General features: G+C 41.0%; 1 protein-coding gene across 1 annotated transcript in view; it reads left to right on the top strand.

The window, feature by feature from the left end:
* Window positions 1-494: 494 nt before the first annotated feature.
* ARPP21 (cAMP-regulated phosphoprotein, 21kDa) overlaps window positions 495-15,275 on the top strand; it is a gene marked incomplete at its 5' end in the record, with an annotated part of 68,268 nt that continues 53,487 nt past the window's right edge. The window contains 4 exons of the mRNA XM_010290874.1: window positions 495-532; window positions 2,620-2,679; window positions 5,267-5,496; window positions 12,669-12,899. Of these exons, the coding sequence (XP_010289176.1) occupies window positions 495-532; window positions 2,620-2,679; window positions 5,267-5,496; window positions 12,669-12,899 (559 nt within the window). The remainder of the gene's footprint in view (window positions 533-2,619; window positions 2,680-5,266; window positions 5,497-12,668; window positions 12,900-15,275) is intronic.

Below are 15,275 nucleotides of genomic sequence, written 5' to 3'. Positions count from 1 at the left end.
TAAAATGTGAAATCACATAGTATTTCCAAGTACTGCAGTATCTTCTCTCCCTTTGAAGAACTTGGTCAATTCTGCATGCTTTCCTCCTGTTTGTCCTTCCTACCTGCAGCTCTGTGCTACTCTGCAGTCTTTATTTTGAGGTGGTAGGGCAGACCAGTGGAACCTTACATTATGTAGGAAAAGTGGTTTTTTCCCTTGGAATTGCCAGTATTTTGCACATAACCGCTGCCTTCTGATCTCAAGACCGAGAAGTTTCAGTTTGTTTCCAAACTGAGACCCCTCATTGGCAATGTGTTGTAATGCATGGAATTTATTTTACTGGCCTGACCTTACTCTTGACCTTTTTTCCCCTCTTGTCTTCTGCAAATGCAAATGATGCATGAATTGAAATCCCCTTAAGCCTGAACAGGGGAGATAATTCTAAAATCAAGGAAGGAATTGGAACAGCAGAGAATATCTAGAACGTCTGATACAATGCCTTTTTTATTTTTCAGTCAGTTTGCTCCCAGGAAAACCTTTTTGTGGAAAACAGGTAAAAAATAGCTTTTTTTTTTTTTTTTTGTGTTAAACTTAGCTGTTTCTTTCTCGTATTATTTTGTCTGTCTATAGTTGTTTATCCTAATGTGAAGGCTGTTGAGCAAATTTGTAATCCATATGATCTGCAGTGTTCTTCTACTTTAAGGGGAGGGAAAAGAGATTGCCTTGTGGTATTGTACCTGAGCAGATAAGGTGTTACTGCTGCTTTCCCAAGACTTTGCGTTCAGTTTAAAAAGCAGGCTGGGCTGTGTCAGGGAACCCACCTAACGCTTCGTTTCAAATGCTCAACCTCTCCCTGCAGTGCCTTTCGAATTTAACTTACTGATGGTTGCAAAGCACCGCAGCAGTGGCTGGACGACGGTATTTATGAAACACCACACTTGTGATTTCTGCTGTTTAACGGGCTCTCCCGTGGGGCTGAGCAGCAGCACCGACTTCGCTTGTTGCTTGTGAAGGCTCACGAGTCCCCCAGACCAGACCTTTACTTTACTGCTGCATTGTAGTAATGAAATGGTGGTGTCTGAGGCAACTGTTACTTTGCATGATAGTGTGACAGTTCTTATGGATGTCCGTTTTATCATAATAAATCCATTTAAAGCAAAGGGAAGAAGAAACTGTGCTCGACTAAGATCTACAGAATACCAAGTGTTAGCTCCATAGCAGCCGTGAACTAGCTTAGCTGTGCTGAAGATCTTAGAAATTACGCACTTTTATGGCAGATAGGGATTTTAACCAAAACGCTGAGAATTTCACTGGTGGTGTTTGAGCAGTGCTAGCCCAAGCCTGTCCTGTGCAGGTTTTAAAACTGTTTATCATCCCCTTGAAGGAGGGGATGTTATCTTCCACAATATTTCTATCTCTGTCCATCCTTACATCTGTCAGATGCGTTTAGGGTAAGGCTGTTCCCATAGCAAATGACTCCACGGTAATGGTACAAACCAGTTTTTTCCGATGGACAGTCCTGTAGATGGAATGAGGGAAGGCCCTCAGGAGGTGATGGCCACTGTCATCTAACCACCTCGTGTTCTGAGAGCCAAGGATATTTCCTCAGCTGCTTTTTCTGTATTGTGACTATGGAGATGTGTTTGATCAAAATTTCAACAGAGGAACCTGAAAAGCGGGAAAAAAAAGATGGTCCCATAAACCCACTTTTCCCTCTCTGGAGAGATCGGGACGGTAAACGTGACGTAGTCGTTCACGTTCCCAAGTCAGTGTGGAAGGCGCCCAGACGCTGTGCTGCTGCGGGGGGGCGGGGACCTTTCTGGGATGAAACCACGAACTTCACAGCCAGGCCTCCGCTGGTTTGCGCGTTCGGTCCCACACCTGCGCGCAGGAGGACGTGGCCAGCTCGGGTGCTCGCACGTGGTTCGCTTTGCTGGACCCTGTGAGCTGGCGGAGCCGCTTTCCTGGCGTGAGGGTGCGTACGCAAGTGGAGACCAGTAAAAGGCCGGGTTGGAAGTCGGGCCTCTGTTGCTGCCTGCCGCCTTGTCGTCGGAAGGGAGCCCCAGCTGTGTTCCTCAGAACGCTGCTTTCTCCTGCTGCATGCCTTACAGCCTTTGATGGCGGCGGAGCGCTTAGGCTTGCGCTGAGCTCCGTGCACATCAGCAGTCGTCTTGATTTGCTGTGTGGAGCGTTAGGTATGTGTTTAAGTGCTTTGCCTTTCTTCTTCGTCGGAGAACCTGAACGTGTCTCTGAGCCGCAGAGTTTTCCCAAGCGACTTAGCAAGTGCTTGAAATTATATATGCAGTATTTTGCTGGCTTGCATTTTTTTATGTTCTTATTAGGTGATATTTTTATGAATTTTCTTTTAGATGTAGATGTATGATTCCTTGCCTTATGAGAATTACCTTGCTCGGTGACAGGAAATGTTAAATGGCTTTCAGCCTCCCTGGCTGCCATTTCTTATGTTCAGTTGACTGTGCACAGTTGGGGGGGGGGCGGGGAGCAATTTTAGCCTTGTTTTTTTGAACTGTGAATCTAACGCAAGTTGCAAGATGTTGCTAGAAATTGAATATAGCTTTACAGATAAGATAAATTTGAATTGCCATGTCTGTTACCATAATCTTTCTTTTCATTTTTCAGTAGGCTGTTGGAAGAAAGTAGTATATGCAATGATACCCATAAGAAAAGACAGCTGTTTAGGTTTGTATGACTTTATTTAATATTAATTTCGCAGTTACTCTCACTCGTGACTCTTGTGTCCTCACCAAGGCAGACCTTGACGGTGTGGGTATGTCATTTTTCTGGTTAGAAAGGAGCATGGAGAACAGAGTTCTTACCTGCTCATCCCACGCTGTCTGAATGGGAGGTCACGACGGGACCCTTTCCTTTGGTTTTATGGATCATTGGCTCAGGAACCGTATGAGATTTCCAGCTGCCCAGCTGCTTGGGCTACCATAATTTGGAGGTGACTGTGACTGCTGAAAGTTCATTATGCTCTAGTATATGAGTATATGACAGGCACATTTCACAGACTAGTGCCCAGACTGGCCTTGTTTCCTTTCTTTGGTTTATTAAAAGCTGAAGTAAAATTATGATGAGGTGAAACGGATTGAAGTTCCCTTACCTAAAGCAGCAATGTTTTGGAACTTTTTCTCCGTGAACTTTGTCTTCCAAACTCCAATTCCTTCTGCCCAGAGAACATTCAGATGTATCCTGTATCCCAGATTGTGTCCCAAACCACAGGGAATCGGTAGGAGTCAATCTGTATTTTCATGGAGAACTTTTTCATCAGTTGATACTCTGGATCAGTGGAAGACCCAACCTAGTGGTGACACTGTTCCTCTGAGAGGCTTAGAAAGGCTCTCTTCCTGCACCATGAGCTCCCACAGGTTCAGTTCAAATTAACCAGAGCTGACCATGCCAAGCTGCTTTTAAAGTCAATCGGCTCCCAGAAATCTTAAGCAGAGCAGGCAGAAGTAATGGATGCTTTCAGAAGCATGTTCTTTATCCGGTCAGGCACGTGGATAGCTAGGCAAAAGTAGAGTGATCCCTAGATATCTGTATGCACTGGGGTTTGCATATGTAGCAGCGATACTTTGTGTCGCTTCAAACCTATACCATCTATATTACATAATTTTTCATTACGAGGAGAAAAGGATGTGAGATTATTTGATATGTTGTTGCTGATTATGCATGTAAGCACAGCAGCCATGGAGGAGATGGCAAGACTGCACCAGATAAAGAGCAGTGCTGGAGCATCTGGAGCTGCATCCCATGGCCACAGGCAGCAGGCAGAAAAACTTTTCTCCATGCTTCAGGCTAACCTTGATCATCTGAGAGTCCTGGATTGGGCAAGCAGGAGTAAGGAGGCATTTTACACACAGAGACTCTTAGTATCTGTTTGGGTTTGGGGAACAAAAAGGACTTTTATGTAGCCCAAAACCGCAGAAAACTGAGATACAAAACCCATTTTCCACTAGAATACAAATATAAAGGCATTGTTAATTTCGAAGCACAAGAATACAAAAGAGTCTGTAAATAATGTACTTTTTTTTTCTTTCCAATTAAATCTTAAGGAAAATTTCTTTTTAAAATCTTTTTCCTTTTCTTATGTTGTTGCTTCTGTGCTGTTTCTCTTCATGCTTTCCCAGTGTCTGGGTCTAGCAAAGGTCAACAGGTTAATACTGCTGATCACATCTGTGGGAGGCTCTGGTCACAGGCAAGGAATGCACCAGCCTGGTCCCGTCTTTGAAACACTGCTGCTTCACGTCCTGAGTGGCACAGCTCGGCAGGTTCTCCAAATAAAAAGCGGGAGCTACGATCGCAAGGAGAAAGGGGACCAAAAAAAAAAAACCAAAAACCAAACTCACCCCAAACAATCCCATCCTTTTGATTTTGTAGAAAACACTTTGAGCCTGCAAGGTATTATACTGTAAAATAAGACAGAGGGGTGGAAAATGTCTTCTAAAAGCCTTCCAAAAGCCAGCGTTATTAGCATCGCTTGGGATAATGGTCGTGGCGCACCAAGCTGCGGTAGGCATGCTGGTTTTGTCATTTTAGAAGCACGTTGTAAGCTGCTCACTATAAACAAGCCAAATTCTGCTCTGGTTTCTGCTCACAATTAACTGCGGTGTCGCTTAATACACCGAGTGCTCTGCAAATGTTCGAGGACAGACAGTTTCTACCCAGAGATGTTTGCAATTAGTGTATGCAGAGAGGGGGGGGGAAAAACACCAACTGGTGGGTTTCTTAAGTGGAGTTAGCATTGAAGAGTTTGGGGTGATGCTTGGAGGACACGTGTTTAGGGGAAGTCTTTGGGTGATGTTGCAGAGCAGATGATGAGTAGGGACAAGATGCGATAAAAATAGAGGATGGATATGAAGACAAAAGTAGAAGGTGAGTTTAGTGAGAAAGACCTTACAGGTGATAGACAGCAAAGGAAGAGGTAGTGAGGGGTTTGCTGAGGGAAGAGACCAGTCAGCAGGCAACTGAAATGCAATGTGTGTGCCACGTAGTATTGCTGCATCAGTCCCGTCTGGTGAAGTGCGCTTAGGATATATGTGAAAGGAGAGCAGTGGTAAGTGCTGTGCACATAAAAGGGTATAGAAATGTTTAGTTGCTGAAGGCAGTTGACTACTGGGGTCAAATCCCCTCTTTCAGGCATGTTTTCATAAATGCAGAATATTTCCTTTTTCTTTATTAGGCTCACGGCAGGGTAACCAAAGATAGACTCTGCCCTGACATGGTTTTGTGTGTGTATAAATCTGTTGTTTCCTGATGTCCATAGGGGTAACAGAGACAGCACGGGGAAGGCATCCGGCAGTCGGCAGAGCAGTACTGAGAACGAATTGAAGTGGACAGATCACCAGAGGCCATGGAGCAGCACAGACTCGGACAGCTCAAATCGAAATTTGAAGCCAGCCATAACAAAGACAGCCAGTTTTGGTGGAATAACTGTCCTGACAAGAGGAGATAGCTCGTCAAGTAACAGAAGTACCGGCAAACTGTCTAAAACAGGTAGCTAGTACTGTATTGGGTTCACAGTACTTTTTGTTGGGTTGTGATAAATGGCTGTACTGGTATTTGTCTGAGTATGGTACATCACAGAATGGTTTGGTTTGGAAGGGACCTTCAGAGATCATCTAGTCCAATTCGTATGGTTTGCCTATATGGTGAATTGTGGGTACAGTTGTATTTCCTGTGCATAGCAGATGTGTACGGCCATCTACGTACACTCGTATCTGGGTACTTGGTATTGAGTTCTTATGAATCAAGAAGAAACCTGGTGCCTGAGGTGGGCAAGTCGCAGTGAGAGAGACTTTTCGTGGAGCAGAGTACATACACATCCTGTTTGAACACTGCACTTGTAGCCCAAAAAGGTGGAAGTCCTTTCAGACAAAGCACAGATTTTACCTTTTTATTCATCTTACTCTTCTTGAATCATGAAGAATTAAATGTTGTGTATCTGATGAGAAATCCAAGAACATTTTGTTGTTGCTAAAATGCAGGCCACCTGTACCGTGGAGTACAACCTCTCCCTCGCTGCTGGCAGATGAGGCAGTGTGCTGCGGTGGAAGCAATCAGAAGCGCAGGATTCACAGAGGTCCTGCAGTCTCTCCATTTTCTTGTTTAGTTCCCATTAAATGAAAGCATCATTTAAGGGGACTATGAATCTGGTGGGAATTCTGCATTTATTTGCATTAACTTCATGGGTACATTAACATGTAAGTGAGTCACAGGGTCGAGATCTAAGTCATTTCAAACCATGCCATTAAGCTACTCTATTACATTTTTGTGTAAAAGTGCATAATAAATAATGAGTCCATCAGATGATTCCATCAGTTTGGCTCATTTGATAAATATAGTACAGGACAAGTGGTAATCAATACTTAGCACTTAGTGCTTTTTCAGCTTGAGAGTGTTTTATGGACAGTACTTAATTTAAGTCCAAGTTTATCAAACCTGAGTTGGTCAGATTTCACTCCTGTTCCCAAAATTGGAGGGTAGCCTTTGCCATGATTCAGGATGATGGGGAATGGAGTTTTCAGAGAAAACTTTTGACTTTGTAACTACATTCTGGATCTTGAACATAGTTAAAAAATTTTGTTATATTTCACAGCTGGGAAGGAATCCAGCTGGTTGGAAAGTTGCTCTTTCAAACTCTGCTCATCATAAAGTTGCTGGGAGCTTTTGGAATATCATGCTTTTTTTTCTTAATGCTTCTATTTTATGCTTTCTTTGAGACCATAGACAAATACTGGATTTATTATCTTAAGATTCATAGAATCATAGAGCATTTCAAGTTGGAAAGGAACCATAAGGATCCCTTCCTAAGACAAGATTCTCTTTCAGTTTTACTCCATCCTTATGAATGTAAATTTTTATGGAATTAAGACATGAATTTTACTTTGAAAATTAGTACAGTATAGTTGTTTGCCTCTGGCTTGTTCCTGAACATGAGCATATGCAACGTAGCATATGTGCATATGGAGTTTTGAAACTACATTTCTGTGTTTTTTATTTGTATAAAGGCTGAATAGGCTATACAATGGGGCCTGAAGTATGCAGTAAACAATGTTTTTGCCTCCTGCAAATCTTTCCACTGCATCAGAATTCAATTTGATGTGTATGAATTAGGGAGGAGGCACAGGTTTCTGGTATACTTTTGTCATATTATTCACCTTCAGTAGAATGCAGGTAATGTATTTCTCTGCAGCATTGTATTGCAGTGGTGCGGAGCATTTAAAATGGTGTCAGGGAAATCCAGTTTGGAGGGTTGAGACATGTAATTGAAGAAGAGTAATACTTTTAAGGAGCTGTTTTAAGTAGCGTACTAAAGGGTGCACTTAGAAAACGTATAGATCTCTTAAGCATGCCAATACTTGTAAATGCCTCTGCACTCTGTATGCGCCAAACCCAAAACTGCTTTCAAATGAAAGCTCTTATAATACATTTTAAAACATCAGTGATATTAAAATTCCATGTTCGTTGCAGAGCAATTACATATTGCAAGTAGTTTGATTTTTTTTTTTTTTTTAAGCAAAGTGTTTAAAATTGAAAGCTAGTTGAGCACAGAAAGAGTAAAAAAAGAAACAAAATAAAAGGAAGTGGTGGGAAAAAAGAGCAAGTCTGGATGTCAAAACAAACTTATACCTTTAAAGCCAGGACACAAAGTCAAATTCTCAGTCAGCTCGAGGAAAGTCAAAGGAAGTAGTATCTGAATCGCTGCTTCTATTCTTCTCTCTAAAACGTTATTGAATGGCATTACAGCAGAAAAGAAAGACTGTTCAAAAAATAATGGGGAAATATGCCTTGATAAAGTGTTTTTCCTTCACCAAAAAATGCTGAGTGCATTCATACAGCTGTCAGAGCCCCCACGTGCTATTTGCATATGTTTTCTAAGGTAGATTAGGTACTGAGCAGTGCTTCATTGTGCATGTTTTGCACTAGATCTTCATCGTTCTGTAATCCAGTCATAGACAGCACTGGGTGTTCTGTAAAGCTTAGTCATGTTTTTATTTTGGGGGATTTTGTTTATTTTCTGTTGTCTTTACTGCAGTGATTGAAATGGGAGTGCAGAGGCGTAGCTACAAACGCTGAGCATGGCAGAGCCTGGTAGGCACCAATTCTGTCCCGGTTCTCCTCTGCAGAAAGTACTAGTCTGTTCTCTGAAGTACATTATGACTCACAGTAATAAATGCTAAACATTTTTGCCTTGCATATAGTATGTATGAAATCAGTCTGAAGTCATTAGTTGGTTAACATGTTCTTCATTGGCTAAATGACGGAAAATGTTTGTTTGTGACCTTTTTAAATGTGAAGATTACTCTACATATATGGCATTCATCCAGAAGCATTGTCAAATGTGTTCTTGAGCGTGGAAATACTAAGACTTCAAGGATTTTCACTGATGGCTCACAGCTGCATTTGAAAGTATATATAGTGATGCAATATTAGCACTGTAGCCTTTCTGGATCATTTTTAATATTGTCACCAAAATTAAATGTCCTGCCTTAACTTCTGATAAATCAGTAATTAATGGCACACAGCAGACAAACAGAAACTGAAGCACAGAAAGATGTTAGCCTCCCCTTAGGCAAAGACAGATCATACAACATGCTGTTCTCGACAGTAGAGTCCAGTAGTGTCAATTAATCTTGGACTTTAATTGCATTCAGCTGCACAGGAATTAGAGCTTAGCAAAAGAATTATGTTACTTTATTCTTGCGAACTTCACAACGAGGGCTGTTTGAAACCCGTTGCATGGTTATCTTACTAGTTCTCATGGTTATTTTCTTGCACCTGTTGATTGTTTAGAAAGCCCTGTTCCACTAAAAAGCACAGACTGTATATTGCAAAATTTTCTGCTCTTTTATTTTGAACCTTAGTGGATATATAAAGATGTATTAAGTTATAACTCAGTATTGAGTGGGGAGTTAGTAATTTAACAAATTGCAATCAGATGCATTCCTACAACTCGGCACATCATACAAAACATTTGTTGGTTTAGATTTCCATTAATATAGTGGACTTTCCAGGGTTGACTAAGCATGTATAGTTGTAAGTGAAATACATGTCCCTGTAGGCATCAGAGATGTACCTGTTCAGACTCTAACATGCCCATGAAGAGAAAAATCTAGCTTATCAATTACCGTGTTATTTTCACTGACACATTACAACTGGTTTTAATATACATTATTAGGAGGGAAGACAAGCCGTGTTTCAAAGAAATGTCCTCTGTGTATCTACATATCTATTTAAATTACTGTTGGAAGACTTAAAAGATGTAACTATTGCATCTTTAGCTTCTCTTAATGCATTTTCCATTCAGTGGAATGCACATCTGTTGGAGTGTATTTCTTTTCCCCCCATTTACGAAAAGCTGGCTGCACTGGGGTGTCAGCTGTGTTGATACAGATCTGTAGGAATCATTAACTACTTTGGCGGGGCTCCAAGTAATCGGAGCCACAATCTAACCTCTCCTGTTAGGTGTTCATTGATACTTCTGTTGGGCAAAGACGATTATATGCAGGCATTTCAATACATTAACCTCTTTTTTTTTTTTTTTTGTGATAAACTATCCTGTAAATTATAATTTTGTCTTTGAGTTTTGGAACTGAATTTCTGCTTCTTTTGCTTAATTGAGCCTGATGGATCTTGTGAGTCCAAGAGAAACTGTAGGAATGTTGATATATGGGCAATAAATCATGAGCCAACTGCTTCCAGTCATACGCTTCCCGCCAACCGACTGTGCTGAAACATCGATCTTATTTTTAGAAGTGCAACTTGCAGAGGAATAATCATGTTCACATGAACACATACCATTATTATAAAAAGCCCTAAATACATTGTAATATACAGAAATGCAAGTGACTTATGAAAGTAGCAAATAAATGTTCCTAAGCCAGGAAACTTTATCCAAGACAACAATATATCCAGAGGTGATCCGCACTGTACTGCTCCTAAACAATTGACTGTCTGGAGCAAGTAGTGGTTAGATCTTGAGAGTCCAGTTGATAAGAAGGAAAAAAATTACGTCAAACTTGGAAGGTGGGATGAACAGAGATGTTCAAAGTCATCAGATACTGAATGCTGACCCCCCAAAAAGTAGAGCAAGATGTGTTGCATTGCTGGCTAGTGCGCAGGATATTGGAAAACTAATGGTACCTCCATGCTCTCCCTCTGCAAACCCCCTAAGCTGTTAAGACTTTGTGGTGATTTTTCTGTCTCTTTTTCTTCTACCACTCTTTGAACTGCTGCATCTCTCAGAGTAGTTTAAAAATATATTAATGGAAAGTGATGAAAATGTGAAGGTTATTATTATGTCAACTGTGAAGCAGCAAGAAAATTATAGAAGAATCTAGAAGAAGTAGCCATCATGACATACTGAAAAAAGAAGTTGGATTATGTAATGGGGGCAAAATTCTCATTTAGTCTAAGTTCCTTTCAGAAGTCTTTAGCAAGACATCTCTTAATGTGAATCTGAATAAAGTCAGATAGTTCAATTTTTTTCATTCGCTACAGTACTGAATTCATTATGTGGTGATTTCTTACTCCAAAGTTAGACACTGTGAAAACAGCTAATCAGAGCTGCAAAGACAAGATTAATTGGTGTTAATTTCCAAACATTAATGTTGGAATTTACTTGGCTTAATATGTCTAGACTTAAAATGATAGGGAGTAAGTTGTAATGATGGGAAAAAAATTAAAATAGATCATTCTTATAAAAGGGCAAAATCGGTTAAGTAGTAATTTCTGGGTTTATTTTTTTTTTTAAAGATTCAGAAAGTTGCTGAAATAGTTTTGTGTGTTATTTGTGATGTTTCAAGACCACCAACTTGATGCACTGACATAGGAGAGCAGCTCTCCGATCGTTTAAGGCAGACATTTCAAACCTATCATCTTGGCCAATATGTGGTGATCGCTCCAGAGGCTGTTCCACTGCTTCCGCCTACCATTTGATGGGTACCTCTGAATTCATTACAGTCCTTTGGCTTTTAACATTCAGAAGCTAGTAAAGATCAATCTGTGATTCTGCCGTAAAAAGAGCTGAAAGGGGGAAAATAAAACCCCATTGAATGTCAGAGTTGTAATCTTTTATGCTAACAGCATTTCTTCAGAATAGCACAAAATGGGGAGGGAGAGGTCTGAACTCAGACTTGGTACTTCTTACCTGCTTAGAAATAATACTGGCAGGTTGATGAAATCTCATTATCGCTCCTGCATCTCCAGGTAGCTTTCTAACCTGTTGAATTCAATAGGTGATGGAAAAGAGGAGAAAGTAAAGCAAGAACTCAAAGCAGCAACATGAAGTGCCTGTAAAAGGGCCAGAGAAGTACAGGAAAGGACCTGGTAACTGCTGTAGAAAGAAAACGAAACTCGCACGGTTGTGTTTACATTTGGGAGAAAGATGCCAAATACTGCCTGCAGCTTGATGAGGATGACCTCCAGGAATATCTCTGTAATTTGTAGAAACACTGAAATCTGAAATGATCCATTAAATAAACCAATCTCTCCAGAATAATCTTTCTAAATATCTAACTTCAGTCTACAAGGAGGGGAAAAATATAGCAACCAATACAACTTCGAAGTGTGTTTATAGAAATTAGAAATTTCTTCTGAAATCTCTTTTACTTTCTTGAGTAGATATTGGAGAACCAGATTTAGGGTCCTACTGATGGCAAATAGTGCACAGTTCATAGAGGACTGTCTCTGTAGTAGCTGCCGTATGGATATGAAGCGTGAAGGAGATGGACAAAAATGTGTTTTACACAGCAATCCACAGTAATCTATGGAAAGACCCTCTATTTGTTAAGTAACAGGATGCTGGTGTGACTTCTTCAGTGGAAACCTGTTTTGCTGTAATTATGAGGAAATAAATTAATTCCAGTATGGATTTGACTGAAAATGAATCTGAGGTTCTAAACAGTCTACTGCAAGGTCCTCCTGTAGTATCCCAAATACGAGGGGATGTAATCTGCCCTCTAAGAACGAAGTTTGCTAAAACCTAAGTCTGAGTTCTGTCTTCTCTTTTAATCAATACCTGCAGGAGGGCACTAAGGAGGTTAGCAATTAATGTAAGATGCATAGACAGTGCACAGAAGTAAAATAAAAGAAGTTGCAATTAAAATATACTTTACTTTTGGGGGGAAGCATCCGTACAGACGTTTGCTTTCACACCTCCCTTGTATTTGCCTTAACATCCTCCCTTAAGGCAGCTGTTCATCTGAGCCTTACGCTCTCAGAGATTCTTGTCATTTTTACTTGAAGCAAACTGAAATCTAATCAAGTAAAATCTCTGAAGTTTGGAAATTATATTTGGTGTTTAAAATAATGCGTCTCCTCGTCCTTGCAGGCACAAATGTGTTTTAGCACATTAGATTTATCTTGATTGATCAATTTTGATAAGCTAGGTGCTGAAAAATCAAAGTGGCAAAAGTCTTAGGTAACGTCTTAGGTAGCTTTACGTTAATACACATATGGCACAGCTGCCTTGTTACTTGGCTAACACCTCAGTTGCTGGTGTGTTGTTTATGGTTTTTTTGTACAAAATGTTTGGTGGGTGTGTTGTGTGTTTGCCTAGTGCTTGCCTTCGCAGTCTGTGAACACTGTCCTCATGTACACACTGTGTCTGGTGGGGACTGGCGTCCCTTGTAACCGCCCCTGTTGCGGTTGTGTCTCTCCGTTAGGCTCAGAGTCTTCCAGCAGTGCTGGCTCCTCAGGATCCCTGTCACGAATACATCAGCCTCTCCAAAGTGCATCTCTTGTCCCTGGGGTGACGGCCAGCTCTTCAGGCAACGTGTCCTACCCAGAGAATGGGATGAGTGGCCAGGTGGCCCCCAGCAACACCAGCTATATCATTCTTCCACTTGAAGCTGCAGGGATACCGCCTGGCAGTATCCTTCTCAACCCGCACACAGGTCAGTATGATGCTCTCCTGCCTGGTACTGTCCTTCAGTGTTTCCAGTGTTATCTGGGGAGTTGGCAAATTTCATGTTTCTAGAGATATTTTCCTTGAGGCACTTTATGAGGAAGCATGCAGCAAATATATGTAGAAATGACATTTGGCAGGTTGTTTATTTGAGTCTGCAAAGCTGGATGGGCTTTCTGAGGCTGTTGTGGCATAGCCGGTGGGAAGTGATGCAAAACACACTTGTGCAGTCCCAGGCAGGATGTTCATCTTGTAAAGCCCTGGCACTCCCTCGCTATGGATCCTCTGAGATCCCATTAGCTTCAGTAAGGACAGAGGCTCTTCCATATCAAGTGTGCTGAGATAAGGTGACACTGAAATATGATGTTCAAAGTTTTAGAGATGGTGCTTAACAGCAGAATAATTTCAAAAGGCTTAGAGGCTGCCTTTGAATTAGCACTGAGTTAATTTCCTTATGTGATTAGCAGTTGTATTTAAATTGGAAGTTTTGTGATAAGAGGAACTGTAATCTCTCCAATTCTGCATGGTGGCCCTGGTAGTTAGCAGCACTGCTGCACTTGAATGAGGCTTTCACAGTCACCCAAGCACTGTGAACTCTTCAGAAACCACTCAGCTTGAACTTGAGTGCTTGCTGAAGGTTTAAGGCAATTTGTTACCTCCTTGGTCCAGATGAAGTCCAGATAATGTTACGCTATTACTTCACACAGTATTGTACTGACATCATTAAAAAGGTTCAGGGAGGTTGAGACTGTGATGCTTCTTCAGTGATTTGGACTATTTCAGTGACCGTGACTAGCTGGACTGTCAGCTTCAGCAGAGCTATGCTGGGTTGAAAATAACAAAGCCTGCAGTGCAATGTATTTTCCATTATACTGGGACCCAAGAGTTGAACTCCACAATATTTTTTTCACTGTCCTTAACAGAGAGTTCATGAGGTTTTTATTTGGGGATTTTTATAAATAAACAATATTTTATATATATATAACACCCCCACGTTCCATTATTTTGGTGCAAATGCGTAAAGCTTATTTGTGAATCCACTGATAAAAATATTCTTCAGTCAGAATGCAGTCAAGAAAAACTGAAAGTTGCAGCGTTTAAGAAAAACAACCTTGAAAAACCATTAAACCAAACTTTGCACAGACATTTAGAGATAATAGTATCTGGGGCTGATCAATGTATATCGGCGTACACAAAATCAGGGAGGAGTTCTTGTTTGTTTAGATTCAAATGTGATAAGTTCTTTCCAGAGAGATGACTTAGAAAAGTCATGCTTGTGCCAGTTACTAAAGCCTTTACTATTTACGTGTACTTTTTTCTAAGCTATTACATGATTGACATGAGAGCCTTATACTGTCAGCATAAATGGGGATTTTAGTCATTTCTTCAAATGACTCAGGGGAGAGGACAGAATGGGAGGGGGGCATAAGACAAAACCCATCGTTATTAATTTACTCATTTCTGTTGTTCTGGTAGTTGGCAGTTCTGTCTGTAACGCTGGACTTTCTTGGTCAATACAGAAGAAGGTATTTTGTGTGCTATGTGATCCACTCCCGTACACAACTCAGCAGGCCTAGGCAGAATTCCATCCATAATTCAGGTGATAGAACTGAGAGAAACAAATGAAAGGAATCGCTGCTGCGTCAAGCCCAGTGGCAGCTGAGAGATAGTGCTCGTTCCTGGCCATGGCAAAGACAGAATCTGCAGCTCACCACACTTGCAAGCCAGAAGAGATGTGTCGGAGGAACGTCTCCTACATCTGTTTTGTCAATTTAGCAATTTGCAGCAGCTAGCTCATATTTTTCTCTGGTACCTTGTGAGTCTTTGTCTGCCATAGGTATAACGCCTTTCAATACCATCACTAGACTTCAGTACCTGGCCTTTCCTTCTAGCATGCCTCATTGTCTGCAGAGGCATAATCGAGAGCTCCGCGTCTGTTAGTATGTTTAATATTCAGGGAGCCTGTGTTTTTGTGTACATATAATTTTGCATTTCTTTCAGACCACATGTTTCATCTCTTTAGCTCTTTTGTAAATACCTATATAGTAAAGAAAATGGAGGGAGCAGATTCTTCTAAAGACTGAAATTCTTGTCTCAGATGTATAGTTTCATGCTGTTACCTGTGCTGGAAGTCAGGCTATACTGTAGCATCTACTGTGTTTTTAACATGCAGCAAAATGCATGCTGCAGATTTGCCACTACTTGGGCTCGGAATCTTTGCATCTTATTAGGGTAATATTACAAAAGAAGCTCTGTAGGGAGGAGACAGATTGCTGGATGCTATGATGAGCTATCAAAGTGATGGATTCTGTCAGAAGTGTAGATGTGGAGAAGACAGTTTAAAGAAAAGAAAAAAGGAGCTTTG

This window comes from Phaethon lepturus, unplaced genomic scaffold (genome assembly GCF_000687285.1).
Source record: "Phaethon lepturus isolate BGI_N335 unplaced genomic scaffold, ASM68728v1 scaffold15367, whole genome shotgun sequence".
Taxonomy (NCBI): Eukaryota; Metazoa; Chordata; class Aves; order Phaethontiformes; family Phaethontidae; genus Phaethon; species Phaethon lepturus.
Note: the sequence above shows the minus strand (reverse complement) of the source record. Positions and strands in the feature narration are given on the sequence as shown.